The sequence below is a fragment of the Thunnus albacares genome, chromosome 9 (assembly GCF_914725855.1).
Source record: "Thunnus albacares chromosome 9, fThuAlb1.1, whole genome shotgun sequence".
Taxonomy (NCBI): domain Eukaryota; kingdom Metazoa; phylum Chordata; class Actinopteri; order Scombriformes; family Scombridae; genus Thunnus; species Thunnus albacares.
Window position 1 is genome coordinate 19,355,276 of NC_058114.1, and position 26,655 is coordinate 19,381,930.

The 26,655-nt window shown below is 41.0% G+C and overlaps 2 protein-coding genes across 3 annotated transcripts in view; one reads left to right on the forward strand and one right to left on the reverse strand.

Annotated features, from left to right (window-relative positions):
- Positions 1-10,690, reverse strand: part of xpr1a (xenotropic and polytropic retrovirus receptor 1a) — a 71,675-nt gene extending 60,985 nt beyond the window's left edge. Inside the window, exons 1-3 of one of the 2 annotated variants that reach the window (XM_044362057.1) lie at positions 10,607-10,690; positions 8,051-8,664; positions 1,640-1,691 (exon numbers count right to left, since the gene is read on the reverse strand). In XM_044362057.1, the coding sequence (XP_044217992.1) occupies positions 1,640-1,691; positions 8,051-8,119 (121 nt within the window). In that variant the 5' untranslated portion in view covers positions 8,120-8,664; positions 10,607-10,690. Of the gene's footprint in view, positions 1-1,639; positions 1,692-8,050; positions 8,665-10,179; positions 10,366-10,606 lie in introns of those variants that run through there. The other variant, XM_044362058.1, reaches the window with a different exon arrangement.
- acbd6 (acyl-CoA binding domain containing 6) overlaps positions 10,681-26,655 on the forward strand; it is a 31,256-nt gene continuing 15,281 nt past the window's right edge. The window contains exons 1-6 of the mRNA XM_044362061.1: positions 10,681-11,152; positions 11,709-11,773; positions 12,260-12,356; positions 15,567-15,643; positions 20,269-20,374; positions 24,207-24,296. Coding sequence (XP_044217996.1) covers positions 10,874-11,152; positions 11,709-11,773; positions 12,260-12,356; positions 15,567-15,643; positions 20,269-20,374; positions 24,207-24,296 — 714 coding nt within the window. The 5' untranslated portion in view covers positions 10,681-10,873. The remainder of the gene's footprint in view (positions 11,153-11,708; positions 11,774-12,259; positions 12,357-15,566; positions 15,644-20,268; positions 20,375-24,206; positions 24,297-26,655) is intronic.

The following is a 26,655-nucleotide window of genomic DNA, read 5'->3' on the forward strand; positions in this document are numbered from 1 at the left end:
GGGCTATTAACGCTGTTTGTTTTTTCATTACAGCTTCTCACTCTTCCCCATAAGACAGACACCTGTCCACCTGTCTGATACATATAACATTTTACTCTCTCCTATATAGCAAAAGCTATTGCTGATACTCCTTTCTTTGCACTTGCCTTACTCCACTCTTCAGTGATTTCGTAATATTCTGTACTGTGTAAAAAGTGTGAAAAGCACACAAATCAATTTGATTGAGTGGGGAATGTTGAAACATCACAACAATACCAAATGAGTGACACAGTACGATATTCTACTGATTGATTGATCACGTCTCTGTTCATAAGACTCCCTCACCTATCTTGCGAAAAGCTGACAGAAGCAGAGCAGTGACCCATGAACACAGCTCAGACCCGAGACAGGAAATGATTTATCATCCACGTCGAGCTCGCTCAGCATGGCTAACAGCCTCTGGAGACAGCTCTCCAGACACGGCTGATATGTTATCACAGAACAAGACGTGTTCTGTAGAAGTACTACTGTATATGTGCTATCCAGCCAGCAAACATTCATATACACACTTTAAATTGTATTTGATGGAATGTTTTACATAATAAACCCTACAGGGCTCCTTCAGTGTCAAAAAAAAGGCGACACATTTCTGAAACTGATCTTTGTGCCTGCAGCTTGTACTCACACACAGACAGAGCTCTGTCACCCACACACTCAGTGACTGTGTGTTACATCTTTGTCACTCATGGACAGAATCACATCATACTCCCATCCACATCCAACTCACTCAGCTGGAACTGAATGCTGGGAGTCGCAGCTCTGTGGGGGGGGAGCATGCTGCACAACACTGAAAAATATATCACACATGCAAACGTTTGGGCACGAGCTAACAAGCTCATCCCATCACAACACAGACATGCAAGTATAGTAGAGGTTTTGTGCGGCCATATTTATGGACAAGCTCGTTTTTTCTGCTCCATCACAGTCTCATACACAGAGCTGCATATCACAAAGTAAGTCTCCAGTCTGCAACCAAATAAAGTTGTTTACTCCAACAAACGGGTATCTAAATTAAAAACAAATGGTTCACATTCTTTCCGTCATCTCACGTCACCTGCAATCTAATGCCAAAGATTAATTATAGCTGGCGCCCTTCCTTATCTTTGCTGTGTTGAGTAGCAACACTCAGCACTGCCGGGTATTGGACTCCAGCTCTGGTTTGCCATGTTGACTACCGGGAAACTGCTATAAAATCTGTAAGATGGATGTTGTTTTGACCCACTAATAGTTTTACTGCACACGGACAGTGTAGACAAGGCCAAACATCATTTTAACCACAGCAAGCATACAACACATATTCTTCACTTCATGAACTTTCAACTTTACTTCTCTGGATGTTTTTCCTCATATGTGCCATCTATTGATACATCATGCAGGCATCAAGCGCTACAACAACAAGGTAGAAGGTAATGATTTGATAATTGGCCTCAGTCTGGTTGAGTAAGAGTCTGCGGAGTGAGTGGCAGCATAATCGCAATGATTGCCATGTATTTTTGGCAGATGAAGACTTGTTATTCTGGGGATGCCCAAACAGGCCCAGAGCAGGGGGCACTGAGTATAGAAGTGTGTGTTTATTTGTCCAAACTGGGAGCCTCCTTACCTTCTATAGATGGGGCTTGGTCCTGGGCAGCATACAGCATATCCTTGAATGCCTGATGAAGAAATGACAAAAAAAAAAAATCACTGGACAGATCTTCAACTTTCCACAAACATTGACCCATGAAACACAAGAAACAGGTTCATACAAGGAAAACAGATGTACTTTTGCTCATATGTGAAATTCAATAACAAGTCAGTAGAATCCATAGATTACTGCTTATACATGATGTATGGAGTAAATGTGGGGTGCATGAAATGGCCTGACAGTAAAGTTGTAAAATGTTTTTTTTTGTATTTACAATATACAATATAGACTATAATAAGTGAGAGGTGATTACAGTGGACTGTGAGCCATTACACCATTGTTAGCACCATCTGCTTTTACAGTAGCATTTAAACCATTTGAGAGCCATTAACTAAACACTTGTTCCCCATATGGGAAGATTATGGCAACGGCCACACAGCTGTTAACATAATGAACACAAATTCAGGCATTTTAATCATCTCGTTCACTTCAAGTTATACTAGAGATATCTGGAGTGTGCGAATGAATGAAAAACAATATTTTAAAGAACTGAGAACATAAGGGGCCCAACAGTACTGTATCTTGGTTTCTGAATCTGACATAATGATCTGTAGAAACAACAACAAATATGAACACGTCAACTTGTCTACTTACATTCATTTCTTACTTTAATTTTAAAACGTACCAAGTCAGCTACTTGAGAATTTGTACCACACTTCCTTTGAGTCACTGTCCTCTAATGCTTGATTGTCTTGCCTGCTTGCTTATAAGTCGCTTTGCATAAAAGTGTCTCCCAAATGACAAAATGTAATGTAAATGTAAGCAAGTAGCACAACTGCAAGAACCATTATACAGCAAAGATATTATTGTAATTCAATATGGAATCCATTATAGACTCTTATTGCACATAGGAAATAGAATAAAGTATGTGTTGCATATTCATCACTCTAAAGTGTTCCTGCTTGCTGCAGGTTATTATATTAGTTACATTCTTTGTTAAAGTCTTGTGGAGTCAAGTTATCTCCTTTGTTAGTTGTTTCACTCTTTAGATCAAGTAATCAAAACAATAACACAGCAGCAGAAAATTACACACTGAGACCAACAACAGACAGACGTTAAACAACTTCTATAATTATTGAATACAACAGATGCTGTGTGGCTGTTTAAAATTCACAGTTATAAGCTTGTCCTTTCACAGATGTTGTTTGATATTGATTAAAAATGTTATCAAATCTTTCCAATTAAAATAGTAAATTGGGGAAAGAGAGAGAGGCGGGCAGAGAGACAAACTGACATACAAAGGAGAGATAGAGAGAGAGCTGCAGTGGTTAAATGAGGGTGTTTCTCTGCAGATTGATTTGAAGATACTGGAAACTGACAGATAATTGCACACTGGCTCCTCTGAACATATCAGTGGTAATCAGAGAAAAGACTGGAACTGTATCCTGTTTCTTGATAGAGATGTCTTTGGGACTTAATTGCCCCACCAAATTGAAAAAAACATCTGCCTTTTCAACTTCATAAAGTTTTATATGTTAAAAGTTCTCTATCATTTAGTCAATGTGTTTACAATCCACACACACACACAACACTAAAATCTGCTCCATGTCAATTTCCATACATCATTTACCGACACTGTAACTAAAATGTATAAAATAAAATCAAAACAACGTCTACAGTATTCTCCAGTACGAACGGCAACCTGCATGAAGTTTTCCTGACGTATCCTCCGATCATATCAAACCACTCTCTGTCCAGGTTCTTATGGACCCTGCTGCTTGTGTAACATGACAACGAGGGAGCAGTGTGAGTAATCAAGTGTGTGGGTGGAAACCACTCAGAAACTGCTGTGCATTAGTAGCCGCCTGGATTGTTGCTACTTACGTTCCTCTGTGAATTACATGCACAATAAGACCCCAACACTAGAGTCTAATCCAAGAGATAAACATTTCATCTGTATATAGCATCGCCTCTACCTTTGTCTGATAAAGATCACAGGAGACCAACTGTGCACGCAGAGCACTGGAGCAGGGCCCGGTCCTGACTAATCTCTGGTGGGCAAACTTGCGCCCCCCCCTCCTCCCCCAACTATTAGGTGGGAAATAGACATTCAGATTCAGGCAGGGAGGCGTTCATTAAGTTGAAGGCATTGCCATGGTGATGGCAGTGACAGGAAAGGGGGGGGCAGGGTGGCTCTTTGGGGAATTGGGATAAACCTGCAAGCTTGCCAGTAATCAGAAGTGAAACCTGTAGACAATAAGCACTAAGCCATGCCTAATGGGGCCATCATTTTGAATGACTATACATTAACGTAATCTTAATGCACATACATGTGCTACAAGTACCAGACATGTGTCACTATGTTGGACTGAAGCTTACACTGGAGAGTGTCCAGTTGATTGAATGTTGTCAATGGAATTCAATCATTTAGCCTAATAGTTGTGACATGTTGAGTGGACACTAACCAAAATATTTGAGTAGTAATCATTCCTCTAAGATGCTTGAGATTGACATCCCTGTGCTTGAGAGGATCACACAGTAGGTATTATTAGTCTGAAGAGTTCTCTGGCCCAAATAGAAAGCCATTGGTGGATCACTTGAATCCCTGTGTCTGAGTGGATCCCTGCGTTTAGAAAGAGGAGTGGAGCGGATGGGTGGAGGAGAGGATGAAGGGAGAGGAGGAGGGGAGCAGAGGGCAGGTCTGGTCGGGGACCAGATGTCCTCCCAGTGGGGGAGGAACGACGAGGTGAGGATGGAAGGAAGGAGGGAGGTATAGAAGAGAGGAGCCACTTCTCAGCAGTTGCCTGTTGTATACATAATGTTCATATTGTAGAACACTCTGATAAATCACACGTTCATTGCACAGATCATAGATAATGTGAGCAACGTTGTACATTTTATGCGCAATTTACATTAAATCTGTCACAATATAAAGCTCACTGTGCTAGCTAAGACCTACATCACTCAGATTAATTAATGAAAGACACAAGTTCACCTTTGAACAAACACCAATCACTCACTGAAATCAGACAGGCATCTGCTTTTCGTCTAAATAATGTCATTTTGCTAGTTTGAATTGTAAATGAAAGTCTCTACATCCACTCTCCTCCTCCTCCTCCCCCTCTAAGCTTACATGAGTGATTAGACTGCAGAGGTAAATGCATAAGTGGCCTTGTTCTCTCGCCCACACACATACACCTTCATCTCTGTCTCTTTCTATAGACCTCTATTGTTCAGTACAGTTATATAATATACATCTGAATTAAATAGTTTCCACCTTTCCACCTAATTATTGTCTGTCCACATTTTACATGCTGTACTACAAGCAAGGTTGCTTTGTATGAAAAACTGCCAGGCATGTAAAGAAATTAAATTGAGAGGCAGACAGTAAATTTCAACTGTCATCAATCAGAATTCATAAACAGCTTCTTTTTATTTGCACCTTATAACAGTTATGTTTAAAAGGCTCTTTGCATCTACATCTCTACATCTCACCTATATCTCTTCTATTTTATCAGAAGTCTCCGGAGTCAGTTGGACATGCACATCCTCCATACCAAACAGCTACTTAGCATATAGGTTTATAACAACAATCCCACAGGATAAAGCACACACCTAATTACTCTATCACTCAATCGCCTTGTCAATGTCTCCACGTTCAGATGAAGTGGTGTACTAACTAGACCCTATATTTGCTGGAACAGACACTTTGCTGCATCCTTCTCATCTGCATAGAAACTGGCTGACCAATCCGAACAGAAAATGTGCCATTTTCCATACAATAGTGTGTTCTAAAAAAAAAAAGAGGAGAGTAAAAAAACAGGGCAGGAGGTTAATTAATCCAATTGACACATAAAGGCAAGAATATTACTTCAAACCACAGTCAATTTGAATGTGGCCAGCTGTAATAAGCACACGCCACAGATACAGGCACTGTGGAATTGTCATATTTTACTGCATGAGCAACGGGTAAAAAGGTCCTGTGCTGCTAGAATAATATGTCAGTGGGTCATTTTAATAGACAAACAACTGAATTACAATCCAGCCATTGTGTGGGCTGCAGTGGCCACTGCGACACATACTGAAGAATAGATTCAGGGGGGCGGCATATGTGGCTGTATGTAATGACTACATGTTTTTATGCATTTCCAAGTGTATCTGCAGTGGTCCCTTCGCTACACAAGTAGCCAATGGACTGACGCTGCTTGTGTTGCACCACAGCAACATAGAGGCAACCAAAGCTTTAAATAAGATGTCCATCTCCTGCAGGTGTGAGCCATGTCTCATCGCCCCACCCACTCAGGAGGTGATTGTGTGTACAGAGGTCAGACAAAGACTGAAGACAAATACACACAAACCCATCGTTGCAACAAAACCGATATATAATTCAGATATGAGGAAGAATTCAAACTATAAGAAAAGGAGAGAGCCTCTTGATCTACATAATTCAAAATGCCTAAAAAATATGGAAACAAAAGCCATGGCTCCATATGAATCACTGCAGCAAATAATTACATATCAATGACTGACTGCTGTTGTGTTTGTGCCAGATTTATTGTAACTTTCAGTTGTCACAGAGATTAAATGCTGTATTTGATGAAGCCCATCAATCATCCCTAATCTTCCTGAAATCAGCTATTCTCATATTTAAGGATTATTATGCACGATTCCAGAGAAGAAAAATACACGACTGAATATAACTGCCTCTACTGATAGTTACTGGTGTAAACATATTGATGAAAAACTATAATATCATAACTTATAAGGTCAAAATTAAGATTTCCATATCTAATAAAACTGTTACTAAATACCAACACAAAATGCACATGACAGAAAATCCATCATCATCCATCTCAGGTCAGTGAGTGCCGAGCTGAAGACTGGAGGTGTAAAATGGCTGGTATGGCCATGCATCTGTCCCTCAGCTCACTGTGCGTTAGTCTGTACATACAAAGACCCCACATAGGCTGAGCATATACGGTGATAACCAATTCAAATAAAATTCAAGTGTTGAGCTGTTCTCTTTAGTGTGTTCAACACATATCTGACATCTTTTCATTTTTTTCCCCACTTGAATTATGTTACTTGAGGATGTTTTTAAATCACACAGTGATGACACCGTGTCATTCATGTCAAGGTGAACAGATCCAAATGTCTGCTATAGCACTTATCCAACTAAATGATCTAGGTCATGTTTCCAAAATACTACCAGTGCAATGAGCTTCTGTTGAGCCTGGGATGTAGGCTGCTAAGGTTGAGGAGAACAGGGTCTTTGTCTATAATTCATAGAGCTAAATGGAACGGAGGAGCGTGTCCTGTCACTGCATGTCTGCACCAAAGCTCTTAATGTAGAGTCAGCAAGAAGTGTGCGAAAATAAAATACTCCTCAAGTAGTGCACACCACCAAACAAAGACCATGTGTGCACACAATGATCTCTCTAAATCCACAGACATCAACAACCAGAAACCAGACAGAATATCCTGTCAGATGAAGATATACAGGTTGACACCTTTTTTAAATGATGCTTTATATATGAAACCAACATCTTCATGTAGGAGAAATATTACATATTGCAAAAAAATGTGGTCAAAAGTAAAGAATAACTTGAAGAGAATATTTGCAATTTTACAAAAATTCATAATTAATGCATAAAATATTTCCCTTTGTGTTCATTTAGACTGTCACAAATAAAAAATAAAAAATGAAAGCAGAATCTAAAAAAAGGCAAATTTCTTTGATGGAATCATGGCAATGAACAATGAACACATTTTATTTATTTATTTACTATTTTTATATAGACCCCTTAAATTATATGATGAACTAACTCACAAAATTGAGACATGCAATTTTAATGGTATCAAAATCCATGATATTAATATTTGTTTAGCAAAGAAAATACTAAAAATAAACCCACACAAAGCTACAAGAATTAATTATTAATAATATATTATGAAATATTGAGACTATGAATTATTTAAATGGAAAGGAATATTTTGTTAATTGTTCCAGTTTGAAATGCATCCAATTGTTCACCAAACTGTTTATTTTAAAATTGTGTATTTTTAATATTGTAAACTCAACAAACAGTAATAATAAACACTGAGTGATCCCCATGAATCTAAGACCTGCAGTCAATTTCCCTCATAAACAATAGGGCATCCCTCATCTGTCCGACGTTTATTGCTCTCAGGAGCAGCTACATTGAAACTGTTGAAAAGGAAAAATATTTTATCAGTCTGTAATTTTTTTCCTCATAGTTGATAACTCTTATCCTCCCTCTTCCATTAAATAGACAGGACAAAATAATGTGTGTTTTGGGGAGTTTGTCTCTTGCCCACATTCACAACAAAGCATTTAATCCAAATACAACATAAATCTCACTTTACCTCATACTGAAGGTACTGTTTTCTCCACTCCGGAGTGATGTGGGACGAAAGATGCTCCGCGAATTTCATTTTGCCGGAACAACTGTCCCCTCAAGCCTCCGTTAAAATCCGAGAGCGGCTGTATCCTTCCCCAGTCGACGCGACTTTTGTTATTTCAGTCAACTTGCTTGCTCAACATGCGCTGCGTCCGCTCCTCTTCTTCACTCCACTTCTGGCTCGTCCCGGTCAGTGCACTCCGAGCAGATCCTGTCCCACATACTACTACTTCACGGGAGGGACGGCGATGGCAGCAGCCTGTCTTTAAACAGGTGGTCGGACGGCAGTTTATAACGGAGCCGGTGAGAGTGGCTCAGTGACTTTGCTCCGTCCCTCCCTGGGCAGGTCTGGGGACATTGCGGTCCGCCATCGTATTGAGCCACAGCGACGTGGTTGCGTCAGCAGAGCGCGCAGTGGCACCGGGCGCTGTTGGGACCTCCTGTGAAAACTGTTGGCAGTGCAGCCAGGGATCTCCCTCACCTTCAACACACACGGATATAATTCAGATCCCAGAGCTGAGGTTCATTAAGTTTTCGTCTCAGGTGCCACCGTGTGAGAAGCTTCTTGTTGTTGTGTGTCTAAAATGAAACAGAGGATACAGTTAAAACCTCAATATAGACACAATCTGATACTATGAAGTTTACATTTTACACTAACAGCTAATAGTGCAAATCTCATTCAACGATATATATATATATGACATATGTGGATAATAAATGTGTTTTCTTTAATCCTGACTGACTTTCTTCAACTCTTTTCTCTACTTTGTCTCTCTCCTGCACGTGTTTCTGATAAATAAAGGCATGTTAGAGTTATGGATAATCAGACGTTTTCATAGTTTCTGTTTATTTCTGTATTTTTACAATTTGAAACTCTGACAGTGATTCATAGAAATTGGGATGCTTATGCAGAAGCCTTGTTTGTGGCATTTGCTATGGAGAAGCGGAGTTTTTAAGAGAGCAGGATAATAGGCTACCATTACTTTACTTTATATTTCAAAAGGATCTCATTATGTTACTCATACTCCAAAGTTCCCCTAATAGGCTATATGGCAAATGTAATCAATGTAATGAGGGTGGAAATAAAAAAAAGTCTAAACCTGTTGGATGTGCTGTTGTGTGTGTTTGAATGTCAGAAGAATGTTGTTTTCATAACAATTGTATTGGTTTGGCCGATTTTAAAATCGTGCTCACTCAGCTCTCAATTAAGTTCGATTTTGTTTTGTTTGACTAAACTTAAAGCATAGGGTCAAAATTTTTCAAGTCCGTCTTAAAACAACAATCAGGTGCCCATATAAACACTGAAAGAGGTTTTCCTCGTTGTTCGCTTTCAATGTAAGTGATGGGAGCTAAAATCCACAGTGTGTCCACACAGTCATTTTTTACAAAAAAGCATTTAAAAGTTTATCTGAAGCTTATATGAGGCTTCAGCAGTCTGAGTTAGTCATATCAAGTGGATATCTGCCACATTTACAGTCTTTTTAGCATCAAATTCCCTCTTTGTGTTTCCTGGGACAGTGTTTCCCTGTTGAGCTGCAGCTGAAGCATAGTAAGAAAAAGAGGGACTAAAAAAGATATCTAATTGATTTGACTAATTTTCTAAGGTGATGCTTCATATTAGCTTCATATATACATATTAGCTTTTATTATGGTCAGTATGAACAGGAGGAATGAAAACCCTGTTTCAATGTTCATTTGGGCACCTCGCTGTAATGACAACAAACTTGAAAAATTGTGAAGTCGTCCTTTAATGAGCTGTCGTTGGGACAACTGCTGCGCGCCTGTTGCAGTGACAAGACCGGTGACCACCACCATCTTCATCATCATCACGCCAATAGCAGCATCTGCTGGACATACAGCGCTAATGCATTTTAAGGGTGTCAAACACTCCCACATACAGTACTATCAAATGAGTTTGAGTTCAAATAAACGTTTGAGGGCCTGGAGATTGAAACTGGACGAGAACACTCATCTTAGTAGTTGAGTGAGAGTAAAAGTAGTTGGTCGCGAAACTGAGACAAGTCTAAAGCCACAGATATACTCCCCAGTGAACACGCACACGGACAGCTGCTGATACCAAAGACGCATATTCACCTGTTGGGCTGTGGGGCAACCACCTGGCGGCCGTGTGACGTAAACGTTAGTCAAATAAAAAGCAAGATTGAAGGTCAGGGTACACTTAACATCGAGAAAGTGACCATGATAACAGCTGTATGTGATAATATGAGCATGTTCCATATGTTAAAGACATACGAGCCCCATTTTGACTAACTGAAAGCGTCAATAAGCTTCTCTCAAGTTACTTTAGCTAGTAGTAAGCTAACGTTAAACTTAACGGTAACTGTTGTCATGTCAGTTCTTGTTTTAACCGAAAAGAAAGCGGTTGCCATGCAGACCATGAACAACAAAACGCCGGAAAAAAACTTTATTTCATTATATATAATCTATTTAAAACGCCATCAGTTCCTAAATAACATTTTTGCCTTTCTGTGGGTTACTTTCCTGTTTCTATGTTCCTTACCGGAGTGCGGCGGAGCAGCGGAGACGGAAATGCAGCCGGAACCTTTCTGCTTGCTGTAGGTTGAGCCGGTGCTTAATAGTTGACAGTACCAAAGACGGACCAATGGTGGAAATAAATCCGACTGTCACGGATTTCTTAACGAGAACGCTTTAAATAACGAAACCGTGGCCGAAACCCTTTGCAAATATTTACCAGACGGTTAGTCTGTGCGAGCCTTTAACGCTTTTCATCGTCGTGTGTGACGGTACGCTGTAAACAATAATAACAATGGCTTCTATGTCGCCGTCGTCCTCTCCGGACACTGCGACGGGCTCAGGTACGGACCCAGCCCGGCCCGACACAGGGGAGCCCCTTGGTGGGGCGGGCTCAGACTCGGACTCGGACCTGGGTTTGGGTAAATTTGACTGCAGCGGGATGGAAATGGGGGACCGGCTGGAGGGGGAGGAGCTGGAGCGGGAGTTTGAGTCGGCAGCCGATCGCGTAGGAGTCCTGGTTCAGACGGCTAGCAGGGACCAGCTGCTGTACCTGTATGCTAGATACAAACAGGTGAGTGTCGGGTGAGATGTCACTGTGGCATGTAGGCCAAATATTTTTTATCACGTGGCTTTAGATGAGAAGCACATACAGTGAGTTCTCAACATGCATGTATTATCACTGATGGGTTAGGTCCAGATACTTGTCATATAATAATAATAATGATAATTTTATTTGTATAGCACTTTTCAAGCTTCCGTAGACAGCATAAAAAAAACAATCATAAATATAAAAAGAAAAAGACTACACCAACAAAATACAAGCACACAATTAAAAGACTGTATAAAAGAAATTTACAAATAAATCATCCAAAAGGTAAAACAAGTGAAACTTATTAAAATAAACTTGCTGTAATATGTAAACAAATAAGATTAGTTGTCAGGTGAAAAGGCAGGTCTGTAAACATGTGTCTTAAGACAGGATTTAAAAGCAGAAATAGTGTCAGCAGACCGAATACTAATTGGAGGACTGTTCCAAAGCTGGACTCTCTGGGAGATGATATACATCTGTTAAAATAGTACTTTTTAATACTACTGCACATAATAAATTACAGTTGTTGTGTTTGCAGGTCAAGGTGGGAAAGTGCAACACAGCAAAGCCTGGCTTCTTCGACTTTGAAGGACAGAGAAAATGGTATGTAGACAAAATTTGGTGATCGAGTGTTAATAAATAATTTGCTTCTATTTTAAAAATGTTAAACATGTATATATATGAACGAGATCTAGGATTGCAACTTATGTGGCGTGAGTGAGTAAATGTGTCTGTGCCCTTGTGTGAGAGAGAGAGCATTTGCATGACCATATACGTGTTCATATTCACCTGCATGCTAAAATAATGAGGACTGATTTCTACAACTTAAAACTAAACTTGTCCTTGTCAGACCACTTTTCCCCTGAAACATCTGAAACAAAATCCATTCCCAAAACTCTGTATAAAACAACCTATAACTAATAACAGATCCCTTTAATTCTATTTTCAGTTTATTCAGTTATTTTGGTGCTTTTTCCACTTTAAAAACTTTGTAAAATGTCACAATACCTGGTACAGATAAAGATACACACCTTTTGTTTACAACTGTCGATGGTGGTGATGGTGATGAACATTTTAATATCGTTACAGGCAAGCCTGGAAGCAGCTTGGAGACATGGAGGCGGAGCAGGCGATGCAGGAGTACATTTCCTGTGTCAATGTGTTAGACCCTGAAGGCAGCCAGAGGGTAATAAGACTTTTACTGCTGTGTACTACGCTGTGCAACTTTGTATATTCTGAATCTTCTGATATAGTGGATTCCAAAACAAAGCAAAGTGTAAAAAAGTTATAGACACGCCTATTATAAAAGAAAGAGAGAAAACCCTCTTAAGTGAATGATGGAAACAACACTAATGGTAAACCACAGCCTTTAATGCAGACTTTGTCAAATACATATTTGTGTTGTTTGCTGCAGCTCGTTAATTCTTGTTTAAAGGGTGATGTCGTTGATACTGAGCAGCAGATCAAATTGATGCAATCAGAGAATATTGTTTAGAAGCTCCCAAAATACTGTTACGTGAATAATAACTTCCCTACTTAACAACGAAATGTTAAGTAGGTGCCAGGTGGGTGGCACCTCAGGTTGACTAAAACAACTCTTTAGAGTAAAAATAAACACAGTGATTTGACTCATGTCTGTTTTATGGTCAGAAAAAATGAATGACAAATATGAAAACATTCAATGTGAATGCAGTGCAGCACATTGTCCAGCAGAGGTCAGTGTCACTGTGTCATTTTGTTCCAGGACCTTCTGTGGCTCTTTATTCTGCCCACGTAGCATGAAAGATACATGAGAAGGTTATGTTAACTCCCTCAATAGCTGATATTTTGAGTAATGAATAATTCAAGAAACTGTCATAGTATGGCTTCTGAGATGTGACAAGTGACACTGTTTATGTCTCTACACACTCCTCTGTTATGTCATTTGACTGTGTCAGGAGAGTTGGGTTGCCATGGACAGGCTGTCATTTGGGGCATTCGGTTACAACAACAACTCTGTACTGTCTGCTTAGTTTGGAAGGGCGTCATTATTGGAACACTGAAGAACAAACTCGTCATGTTAACATCAAAATATGTGTTTAAAAATTTATACTTTTCTGGTATTTAATAAGGCAGACTGACATAGTTTTGCTCTGCATGGATGTAAGGCGTATACTATTCATATTGCTTTAAGTTTTTAAAGACAACATTTTCAAAGGATGATCTAAAACTAATAGCACTGAAGACAGTAGCAGCAAGCAGCAATCTAATGACTGGACTCCAGTATTGCAATTTCATCATGTTACAGGTACAAAGGTGACGTTTACTTTTAGCATTTCGTCAGAATTATTGTCAGAGAAGAGTCTGATACAATTCAAGCAGACACTAGGTTTTCATTTTGAAAATAAAGAAAGTTTGACTATTAACATGGCTGTTGTAGTGCGATCAGTAAGGAAATAGTTTCTAGACTTTAGTCTGCTTTGTTTCAGAAAAAAACTGTCCCTTTTAGCTAAGTTTGGTGCATTTTTATTAAGTAATAAAACCTGCTTACGTCAAAGTTGAGAGGCTGCCGCTTTTATTTAAGTTGAGGGGTTGATTTTAAGGGCTGTGCTGATGTGATTGTTTGGATTTTTTTGTATACCTACCTACTAGCAATGGTAGTAACCACCAAAAACATGTTGCTGTCCAGAAGGTACTGAACATTTTTATTGTTGAAAGTATTTAACAATTAATTAGAAGATAATGAGAAAAGGATCATCTGGATGTACAGTAGTAGCTGATGTAACTAGAGAAAAACTTGATACAGCTGGCCCCTGGTGTCAGGGCTACAGGTTACCATAGCTTGTAATTAAGTGAAAATGAGGAAGGGCAAAACTGGGAAGCTTCACATCTTGAACATGCCTGCCATGTCCACACAAGGCAGACGTCTGAGTGACTGGATTCCCTTTAGATGTGTAGTATACTCTCTAAACAGGGGGCTGGATTCACAGTCACATAACACTCTACAAGCAGAGCCCCAGAGAAATTGTATAAGGTTGTTTTTTTCTGGAATTCAGAGGCAAAAGAATACATTCATGTGTTCCTTAAAAAGCCCGTCACATGTCCTGGGTGACCTACTGTAGTGTCTCATTGCTCACACTTTTTTTCTTTCCATTGTCTACTTTCCCTCTGTTTTCCTTCACCTTCTCATTACTGTTCCTTATCTTCCTCCCTCTTTGTTCTCCACCTCTATGCTACCTGCTATTCCTCTATTATTTCTGCCCCCACTGTCTTCTTTAACCCCTCCGCTCTTTTATTACCCCTATCCCTCGCATTTCTTTGCTCCCCTTCCTCATTATGTCTCTTTAATAGCATCACTGTCAACCACGTGTCCATTCCTGACATATTCTTTTCTCTACGGGCATGCTGCCGGGGCATACTCGCTGACTCTGCCCCACAGTTGCACAATGCCAGGAGGGAGTCCGGCAGACAGGCCAGCAAACGAACAAATGCTCCCCTGAAAAGAAGCTGATTGTATTAGTGTTAACAAAGCATCATAGCGTGGCAGTGGCCATTCTTGTGGAAGCACAGTTAAAATGGTGTAAGTAGGAGTGCATAGACAGAGAAGCAAGGAAGAGAATAATAGCCAGAATTTGACCTCTGTTCCTGCCTCAATTGTTGAGCAGACATTGGCTTTATATTACATTATTCTGCAGAGGAGCAGGGCCAGTGCATCAGCGAATATTCTGAGTTTCAGAAGTGAATTAGGTTGTCCCAAAAGCGCACGCACAGTTGTTTTGCTTCGCTTGTCATGTTCTCCCCCACTCTTCCCATTTTCTGAAATCAGATTTGTGTGGGTTCTTTTGTGAGTCAAGGTTGGTCAGCAAAGAATAGGCTGGGTAATAAAGTCTCGGCTGAACTGAATGTAATAAGAAATTTGAAAAAAAGAATGAAAAAAAGATTTACAAGAGTCACAAATTAAGGCACTATATATTTTATATTGTTCTCATGCATGTTGTTGGTCATTTATTACCAGTGAGGTCATGACTTAAGCCTCAGAGGCTTGTCTCACATGTTCACATTTTTCAGTTCATCTCTGGCATTAACTTTACAAAGGCTATAGGTGAAAAACTATAGTCATTCACAGTGAATAGATGAATCCAGGCCTTTTGTATTGTGTTGCACACACAACACGGTGAGGTCAATGCCTCTGTCCATATGTTGGGTAGCAACTCAGACTGCAGAACTAAGCCAATATAGACTAGGATTGTGTTTAAACTATGGTAAAGTCGTACACTTTAACCAGCTTTCCTTGCACAAGACGTACATTTGTCAACAACAGTCACCAACATCTGTACTGTAAATGTGACATGTTTAGTTTTAACTGTGTGCAAAGTGGATGATGTTCTTTAACGTGTGACTGCTTCTCATCTGACAGGAAAGACGAGGAGCAGAAAGGAGAACAGGTTTCGGAGGAGCAGCAGTCAGTTCTTTATACCAAGAGGAGATGATCAGGTATTTACATCAGAAGTGGAACAAACATGCGCACATGCAAACACAGACAACCACACATCAGAATTTTCTTAGTGTATTGTTTACATGAGTTTCACAATGTTGTTGACTCTGTACGCATCTCTCACACACACACACAACTCTGTGTTCTTTGATTGTGTTTTCAGATGCCAAAGCATCTAAAAGCACTTTCTCAGTTCACAATGGTGCTGGAATAGACTCAGCTTTTTTGTTCCGGTTTTGAATCACCACTTATTTAATGCTTAGGTCAACTCGGTCTGAGTCTGGCATTGTTAACCAGAAGTCTTGATGCTGTATTTGATTATATTCAACAGACCGTAACTGCAGTTAGATCCCGGAGACGTCATACAGTTCTGATTTATGTTAATGGATTATATTCTCCATTTACTCTTGCCTGGCAGACTTACTCAAGCTTAAAAACCTCATCTTCATTTCAATGAAAAAAGAGCCTTTTTGGAGATGAAAATGAGACGTGTGAATCCTGCAGGTTTTCCTCCTAAATGGCTGTATGTGATTAGTATGCATGGTCTTGGGAAGCGGCGGCCAGAGTCTCCCTTTTTTAATTACGTTACGATTGAGGGGGTAGTTGGGGCGGAGGGGAGGGTGATGAAGACACGGCGGGTACAGCAGGGGGAAGCAGGTACAGCAGGTTCCCAGTACGACGCTCCCCTCGGTGATATCCGGTAGCAACGATGCCCCGAGGGAAACCAGAGAGAAGGAAGTCATTAACATGTCACGTACACACACCTATGCAGATGCGTGTGCGCACAAACATACACTTGCCGCTATACGTCGCCACGATTGCATTCGAATCCATGCATAACCTGCCGGAACTGTCACACTCACTGCTCCGCTGCATTCCAATTTCCTCTTTCCTGCACGCAAACACACACACAGACCCACTCCATATTAAACAGCTAAGCACCTGATAACCAGACAGAGAGTTAATTGCATTGCTCACTGCTCATCTTGCTCTTAAAGTGTGTGTGTGTGTGTGTGTGTGTGTCTGTATTGATAAATGCAGGATTGATTAGCAATATCCCCGGATTACTGAGCTGATCAGTGTGTGATTGAGGAGGCTTTGAATGCTACATTTGTAATTCTCTCACCCACCTTGAAAAGGGATTCTGATAAACACTGGAGGCTTTGTTGTCTGGACACTTTGCTGGAAGCCGGCGCTGAGTTAGTCAAGTTCTCATTGGTTCTCGTACTTCCATGGAGCTCAGCCATGTTGAGAGTGAAGACCAGAGTCCTATAGGGGATGTGATGACAGATTGTATAGGCCCATGTATCTGTGTATGTGTGTGTGTATGTGTGTGTGTGTGTGTGTGTGTGTGTGTGTGTGTGTGTGTGTGTGATGGATAATGTGGCTGCGGTGTTGATGAGTGAAGCTCAGGCCAGGTAGATGAGTGTTCTCTACCGCTGTGGCCAGTTTAGCCTGATGGATGAAGGACATATCTGCCAGTACACCAGACTGGACACACACATGTGGGCACATAACACTTGCACATACACACACACAAAACCCTTGGTACCCCAGCTGTTGTGATGACAGAGTAGCCTGTGACCTTCCCAGCATGCACTGCGGCACTGTTGATGTCACGTCATTTATAGGAGACACATTAATCATGTGTTTGTTTATAGCCTCTGTGTGTTTGCGTGCATGCACGTTTGTGTGGATTCATGTTTCTCACTGTGGTATAGACTATATGCAGGTGTTGGTTGTATAGTTGTACTCATATGTAAGCTTTATTTTAGCAGTTGTTTATATTATATAACTGTACACTACATACTTATTGGTGTGTGTGCGTGTGCTTGTGCTTTTATATACGTGAGCATGTGTCATGCGCCCGTCAGGCCAGCCCTGTCCGACCATCGACGAAAGACTGATGAGCTGGCCTATTGATTAGTTGCCAGGGGAGACGGATGGCGGCCACACATCAGGGACGCTCGGGGTCACCATGGCCATCAGACAAGGAAGTGGGCGTGGCCCGTAGCGTGGAGACTCATGAATAAACATAGCGGCGGTAATCAGGAGTATGTAAATTAATGTGCTCATACATAACCTAGCAGTGATAAAAGTGTAATGAGTTATTCATAATTCATCACGGGCTGATGAGGAGACGTCGGGGAGAGGGAGGGCAGGAACGAGAGAGAGAGAGAGCATGTCGATGGAAAGCTGAAGAAAGAGAAGTACAGAGGTTCATTAAAGAAAACAGGAGACAAAACTTTGTTTGTGTCTGCTATTGGTGTCAGTTTTGGAACTGTATTGTCTCTTTAAACAGTAAAATGTGTTGCCTGTGAGTAGCGCATAGTTTTTAAGTTGTAGTTGTGAGTGGAGGAATGGGCAGTGGATCTCTCTGTGACTGAAGAACTGTGCTTTGATTTTCTGATCAAACTCTTGTTCTTGGTATCAAACTCGACATGTCATTGTCTGAACAGAAACAAACAGCCTTTACAGAAAGCTTGTCAGTGATGCTGGAAATCACTCTTGATTCCTGTTAGTATTGCTATTTTAACTTCTCCAAGTGTGATAGATAACGTCAAAAAGTGTTGAGTCGGAGCGCCCTGGTAGCCGAATGGTTACAGTGTATGCCACATAACCACTGGTTCGACTCCAGCTTTGGACCTTTGTTGCATGTCATACCCCTCTCTTTCTCTCTCTCTCTCTCTCTCTCTCTGTTGAGTCAAGAGCATTTGGACTTGTACATTCTTGAACATGTTTCACCTCTCATCCAAAACAGTCTCTAACAACAGTCACATGACAGACAAGAGGACTAACAAAACCACACGTGACTTCAACAACCCTACAGAGATTAAATAACTGAGACTCCCCACCAGTCAGTCAGAACTGAAGAAACCTTTTGGATGAGAAGTGAGACGTCTTCAAGAATCTACTACAAGTCTAGTTGCTCAACACTTTTGGATATATTTACTCTACCTGGGTGACGGAGAACCGTCACAGACTTGATAAATAACCAAAGTATTATGTGCCCCGCCCCCCTTCTCTTTAAGCTCACAGAAGAGTTATGAAAATCCGGTCATGAGATAAAGAGATTTTTAGAAATCCTGAGAGAGACATTTGATTGGTCACAAGTTTAAAAACAACCACTGTCTAAAAGTACCTCTAATTTGTTTTTTGGTGGGTACAAACAAGTTCAGGGTTTCCCTCAGGAAATCATGTAGCAGAGGTGGTAAGCCACCCAGATGCTGACACATCCCTACTTGTGATAACTTTAGTTAGGTGGTGACGGCCTAAACATTAGCTACAGTCATTGAATATATACCATTTACTAAAATAGTACTTTAAGCTCTTTTTCCCTGAAGATCGTTTTATTTCTAAGATATTTAATGAACCCTGAAGATCTCAGCCTGCTGTTTCCTCACTCTTCAATCTGACATTTTATGCATGAATTTACATAGCCTCCTCTGTTTCACCAGGCTAACAGAGGACTGGCAGTGTAAGATAATTGTACCTCTAAACCCTGACAGTGTTAAGGCCACTCTCTCCCCACCAAGCTAAACAACACCCTCTATGTTTGTGGTGGAACAGCCCCACGTTGGCTCCTGTGCGGCTGGAGCCAGGTGGGTGCTGTGGGACACGTAAGCAACAGAGCAGGCGTCAGAGACGGGAACTGGGGTATTTGGCCTTGGGGGATGACTGACTTACTGCGTGGGAGTGGTACAGCGGCGGGTATGTGGGGTTTCTGTCAGACAATAGAGCACTAAATTCAATTAATCTGAATGGCCGGCATGGGTAGGAGGGAGGGGAAGGCGTAAAGCTCTAAATGAGATTTCGCCCCTTCTCTCCCACTCACCCAACAGCCCCACCACCACCACCACCACCTCCACCACGACTGCACCCTGCCTCCCCCCAGCACTCACTCCTGTCCCCAATGCCAGGAGGTGATTAGAGAGATATAATCAGAGGTGGGATGGTGCCGGCGTGTGTGTGTGTGTGTGCCAGTGTTCCCAAGGGATATGGCACGTGCGGCTGCTGCTTGTGTATGAGACAGAGAGACTACTTTATATTATCTGTCTGTGTGTTTGATGACTAAATACTGTTGGAACATGCTATTTGCTTTCCTGTGTGTGCACACAATTTTCACATGAAGCACTGGAATGGACACGCTGGTGGGTTAAAGGGTCGGTTCACCCAAATTACACAAGAACATATTTTCCCACTTAACTCACTTTCTAGCTATTCAGATAGTAGTTTTATTTTTTTTTGAGAAATCCATCTCTGAGATTTCTGCCAGTACAAAAGGAATTGATTTTATTTAGTTTCTGATGCTCACAGCCTTGAAAGATTCAATAAAAATCAACAGCGATAAAAATCAACAGCAACATCAGTGTTATTGACAGTTTTCATTGGCACACTTTCTTCAATAGAAAGTAGTTCCAATGAAACCTGTGGTTTATTCAGCATAACCAGCACAGTAAATGTAGGGATGTTACTTTTGGTTTTCTCAATTATATATTTTTTCAAGCGATCAGCAACACAAAAGAAATTCCTGTGAAATCATAGACAAGAATCTAAACTGGACCTTTCTCTCTTTCTCTCTCTCCGTCTCTCTTTCTGTTTTCTATTTCTGTATCACTCTCAGGGAAGAGGATAAGAACATCTTTGATTACTGCAGAGAAAATAACATCGACCACATCAGCAAGGCCATCAGCTCCCAGAAAGTGGATGTCAATACTAAAGATGAAGAGGTAAGTACAAAAAAACAGCACCAAGAAATATGTATAGATGATATAGGAAAGATGCTATAAATAGTGTTACTGTAAATGAATAGAGTATTACCATGAAACACTGTAATGTCTATACATAATGTGGGTGTTAGACAGCAGGGGGTAAATCAACCTTTCACCAGAGGATGTATGATCAACCCTCATTTTAGGAGGAAGTCGCCCTGCTCAAGTGTTCTGTGTGCTGACCCCTTGTGAAAAGAAAATCTAAAAGTGATCTGTGGAGTATCATGAAAAATACCGGTTACTGGAGTATGGTTCATGCAGCTCTTTTTGCAATCGTTACATAACGCTTTCAATCTGAAGCCACAAACACATGGGAACCTCTCCTCAGGCTAAGATGCGTAATTTGCGTGAACAGCTATTACCATCGTGAGGTGTTTTCCGGATTGACCTCGAAATCCATTCTTCTGTCCTTGATTCATTATCGGCCGGGCCAAATGGCTCGCTCCCTGCCGCTCTTTCATCACAGCCATTCTTCAGATAAGCAGGCAGTTGGCTGGTGAGTTCCCCACTCGAAGGCCAGATGGTTTAGGGCCCTCTGCAGAGAAAGCTTTGTCTGTCCGCTGTCATTGTTGTCTGCTCACCTGCAGTGCAGCCTGCTCAACAGCAGAGGGCAGTGGTGAAGTTTCATCACATCAGCCAGAAACTTCGCCTGCTTCTACAGCTCAGACAGACAGAGGCAGAGAGAGAGAGACTGTCCAAAACCCACACTTTGGATCTGACTGAGCCAAATATCCACCTGTATGGACTGAAATTGTATGGAAGTTTTTTCAGAAACATAGTAGAGCATGCTTGGTTAATGAATTCTTCCTGTCATTCATGGAAATTGCTCATTAATGCCTTTTTTTTAAAAAGGTGATTTTCTGAGAATTACCAGTTATAACCTAACTGGACACGCCAACAATGTGCATTTGCATTGTTCATGAGTAAAATAGATGTTAAATCATTTCTTTCTTTCTAAAACAAATCACAGGTGACACAAACCCCAAATGAAACCTTAACAGCTCTAAGGAAATATGATCACCATTTATTGCTCTCTACTGCATTCTTTTAGTTTGGGAAATGCTAGCTATTTTATATATTTACCTTATTTGTCATCACTATGTTGTGTTTGATTACTTTAATCATTGTTGCTCTCTCATTTTTCATTTCATAGCCCTGACAATCTTATTATTATTGTACATTTTATTATTTATGTAAAGTAGAAAACGTGTTTAACTGTGAAATCAACTGATTAAAGAAGAATGGCTTTACAAAAAGCCCAGTTGCTAGAATCCAGCATTTCATGAATTTGATAACTTTTTTTATGCTTTTACAGATACAAGCTTCATGAATACCATTCAGAGAACTTACCACTGATCTGCAGCTACTCAGGAATATATATTAGGCTGATTTGTATATACTTGAAAGTCCTTGAGCTTTAGGCTCGCAGTCTTGTGCTGAGGAGGTGTTTGTTCAGTCTCTTCTTGAAGGCACGAACACTACTTGATGTGATGTCTCCGACGACAGCAGGGGGGGAAGGCTGTTCCATGTTGTTACAGCAGAGTGGAGAAAGCTCCTGTCAAAGCAGTTGGTGTTAGCCCTGAAAGTGACAAGGCATGAGTTGGTGGAAACCTCCATGTGGTTCAACCTGAGACATGAGCTGAGCAGTGCTTTCAGGTCTGCTGGACTGTTCGGAGTGTGCATCTTGAAAAGAACAGTTGTTGCAGCAACTGTTCTGCAGTGGCTCAGCTTGGTGATGGCACAGTCCTTTAGGGCATAGTCCTTATCCACACCAATGATCTTTAGTGCCTTTTTCTGGATGATATCTAGCTGCCTAAGAGTGGTTTGTGTTCATCCAGGGAAGGCAGGGAGTACTCCATGATGCTCCTGATCTGGGTATTGTAGACGTTGACTCTGCCTCTAGGATCAAGCTTGTTGGTCAACTTACGCAATACTCCGAGATGTTGTCCAGCACGTTTGCAGATGTTAGACAGATGGTGGGTCCACTGAACTTTTCTGTCAATGCATAGTCCTTGAACTTCCATCTGCTCGCTGAGCTTGATTTTTAATGAGATCAGGATGAGATGGATTCCTCTCTCTGGACTCATTGCCTTACACTTGGTGGGCTCGTAGGTGAGCTTCCAGGCATCCGCCCACTTTCAATGTCATATTTTCTTATTACAGATGATAAAACCAACTCATAGGTGCATTACCGCCAAATGAACTGTTACTGAAGATGCTGAATTATGGACACACTTAGATATGCTTTGAAAACCACTTCTGAAGCAGCATGTGGAGAAGTGCACATCAAGTGTTTGTTAAGTGTTCCAGGAATCAAAGCAAACAAAGAAGTCTAGAGAGGCAACCTTCTCTTTTTATTGACCAAAAGTGTTAAAGAGTATCTCAATTTATATCCAATAGTTTAGGAATCATCCTTTTTAATCTTGCCTTTCATTAATCTGTTCTCATTTTTCAGTATTCTTCAATAATCTAATTACTATAAACTGCATCTCATGCAGGAAAGGTACTATACCAGTGAAATGTGTTATTGTATTCTAGTATGTTGACGTTTTTCAGATGTGGGATATGCTAGCATGCTTTGCCCACACTGTATACTTACTGTTGCAAATGAACTCAAACATGCAAAACTACAAGGCTATGGAGATATGGAGAGACTGCACATACATTTTGCATAAATAAGCTGACCAGGGTGTGTTTGTGTATATACTCTTACAAAATGTGCCTTTGTCTTCCAGGGTGACCAGGAGTTTTCCCAACTCCTCAAAAAAACTACTTTTCTGTCTACTTGAGCAGAGAGTGTTGGGGTTTAACCTTCATAGATAAAAGGCTATATCAGCCCTGATGAGAAGAGGTCTTTATTAGTGTACTAACGTCAAGCGTGGCCCAAACTCTAAATTTTTATTAACATGATGTGTTCTCAACTTCGAATACTCCAGTTATTCAGTCTATTATGAATCCCTGCAGCTCCCCCAGAGCTCACTTAATACTCTGTTGGAACCGGCAAACTCTGGTTTTCAGTGAAAATGCAGCCAGCAGTCAGCAGCAGCACACCTGGAAGAGAGCAGGGAAGCGAGAGGGACTGGGAGAGTGAGGGACCAACTTATTGGTATTCTGGTCTGGCTCATAAGTATCAATTTTAACATGCAGCCATGGTGATCAATATGATTTAAGCAACAGAATTGGACTTGGAGAGTTTGCTTTACCTAATTGGTCTCACTGAAAAATGAGCTTGCGTGGTTTTATTAGAGCAAGGATCTTGGACCTAGGAAAGGATGGTGTGTGTATGTGTGTATTGTATATATGTGTGTGTGTGTCTATGTGATGTAGGGTAGGGGGCTGCTGATCGGGGTGGCTCCTGTCTTGTGCGTAGCCTCCCATCAATCAAGCTTTACGGACTGTGCAGGTTTCTGCAATTTGTCCTTGAGTCCTCGGTCTCCACCTATTGCTCTTCTTTGCACACACACACACACACACACACACACACACATAGCTTTCCACGTATCTTGTCACTCTGTCCGCAGGTCATTATGGAATTCTCTGAGTTCTGAATGGTTGTGCATAATTTATTTTGTCTGGAAGCAAAGAAACTGAGTGAAGTCCAGTTAACTTTGAGGCACAGGAAGTGTAGGAGAAGAAGGATGAGGAGGAGGAGGAGGGTGAGGAGGATGTCAGTGTTTCAGTCTGAACTGACAGCCTCAGACTAAGAGTTAATTTAAACTATCTTTTTAACCTTCTGCACATGCCATTTATGCCTGTTTCTAATAATCATCTGGTACTTGTGTGTTTGCAGGGTCGGGCTCTCCTGCATTGGGCCTGTGACAGAGGACACAAGGAGCTGGTGTCTGTACTACTGCAGCACAAAGCAGACATCAACAGTCAGGTGAGCAACATTTTTTCCCTCTCTTTCTGGGTGTTTCACATGCAGTTCAAACTAAATCATCCCTCTAAAAACCCCTTTACACTGCGTGAGCTCGGCCCACCTGAGGAAAAAAAGTTGACAATCATGAGAGAAAGGTGATAAAATCTTTGGTCGTTAATCCAAAACGATGGTCTTGAATCACACTGTGAGACACGTCCACTGACGAGCGATTTGGCTGCTGCCACTACAACAACCCAATCAGAATACAACATGAAATGACTCACAATACACCGGCTGGTGTGATGTTTTGTAAGTGCAGTACAGTCTGATACAGATTGTGAACTATGTGTGAATTTTTGAGTTTTTGACTTACAGTGTGTATTTATAGAAAACACCATTATTATGTTTCAGCTTTTCTAGAAGGTCAATGAAAGAAACCCTTAATGGGAAAAAAAATATTGTGTAACGGAGGCTTATGGAACAACAACTAATTACGTTATTAGACTCCACGTCTATAATTGCATAAATTAGGATACTTGAGAGATGGACTCAAGAACAGATTTTTAGGTGGCGGAAGAATATTAACCTTCATTCATGTGCAATTTCATTTGCAGTTACACGCAGTCATGCATGGCACAGTTTTTTTTTTTTTTTTTTTGCAATCACACAATAAAAATGGTTTGAGTTTACCCACCCAGAGAATTATAATGTGTTTGTTCGATGGCGTGAATTCAACAAAGAATAGGATGCGTTAAAAGATTTTCACTAGGATGTCTAGTGGCCATCCTTGTGTGTTGAGGTGTGTGTGAGTGTGGGTGAGCTGATATCAGTGTTTGTAATAGATGGAATTAGGGAGGGAAAGAGTGGAAAGTGGCAGGAGCTTTATAATTCCTGCTGTGCTCACATGCAAACCCCAAGGCAAATGTTGACATGTCCAGCATCCCCATTGCCCTCCTCTTTTCTCTCTCCATCCCCTCCAGAAGGTCACCTTTAATTCACTTTGTGCCACAGACAAATCCTCCAGGGCTTTAGCAGACAGAGTTAGCTGGTAGCTAGCCTAGTGTTTAGCCTCCGTAAGGTTTAGCCGCATCCAGGAGGCTTTAGCTTTGGCTGTAAGCTGGCTCAGCTGCACATCGGAGAAATTACTCCTCCGTCCGCCCAGCGGCACGACACCGTGCAGTTCAGCGGGGCTGCACACTGAGGCTTTAACTGTAAGGCCGAATCAATTGGAAGTAATCAGGCAAATTGTTTTACGTTGCACAACCCACATAATCAGGACATTTCACAAATGACTTTCTCTTTTGTGGTCATGCGTGGCCCCTTTTGTTTTGAACGCTGCAGGGAGGGGGCGGATTTGTGGTGAATGGTTCATAAAAGACTTAACAGCAGGATAACTACGAAACACTTCACTGATGATTTAGAGCCATATCAAGATAATGACAGTAGAGGAGGGTTGATGTATAGAGAGAGGCTTTTGTCCTTTTGTAAGGTGTAGCGTATTTACAATCATGTATCTATCATTAAAATATAAATTGATATCTCCATGTGCCAAGATTTTTCAGCAGTCAAAGTAGGAAACATAAATCTTTGCCCAGGTAGCCCAGCGATATTGGATGGCTGAATCGAGTAGACTTTTAATTTATTTCCCACACACTCACACTCTTTGTCTGATTCTACTTCTTTCTGTATCAAAATACAAAGAGGGAAATAATCCAATGTTCCTTCTTCCCTCCTGAATTTGTAAGAGAGCAAACAGAGAAAAGATGACAGTAATTGAGAGATTTCAGACGTATTTTCATTATTTAAAATCCTGTTCTGCTTAAAAGTTTGTTTTTGGGGGGGGGGCTTTTTGAGCAAATATATGAAAGTTAAGGAAAGAAAACTTCAAATTGTGTATCAGAGGGAGACTTTTTAAGCCAATCAGAGCACAAGCCTAATCTGAATTCATGCATTCGGCCCATCAGGCCATCGTTTCTCCCCGCCTGTCTCTCAGGTGTCAGAGGAAGCCAGCTGTGGAGAAGTCTGAATATTAAAGAAACTGGACCTCTGCTGCAGAGTTACTGGAAGCAGATTTATGAGGTGGCAAAGAGGTGGCTGAGAGAAAAATATAGTCCGCTAAATCATACCAGTCTGTCGCAATGCCAAATTATCTCACTATGTAAAACTTACAGAACGATATGCTTCTCATTAGAACTTGCTTGAACATCCTCTTGCTTTTTTAAATCAGAGTTAAGTTAACAAGGAAAGGAGGGATAAACGAAGAAAAGAAGGAAAGGAGGGTTTTTGCTTTACTGGAGAAAACGTAAAATTTGATGGACAGTTTCATGCATCTATCCTTTTTTGCTTTTGCTTTTCAAAGCCCCCTTTGACAGGAAAGGAG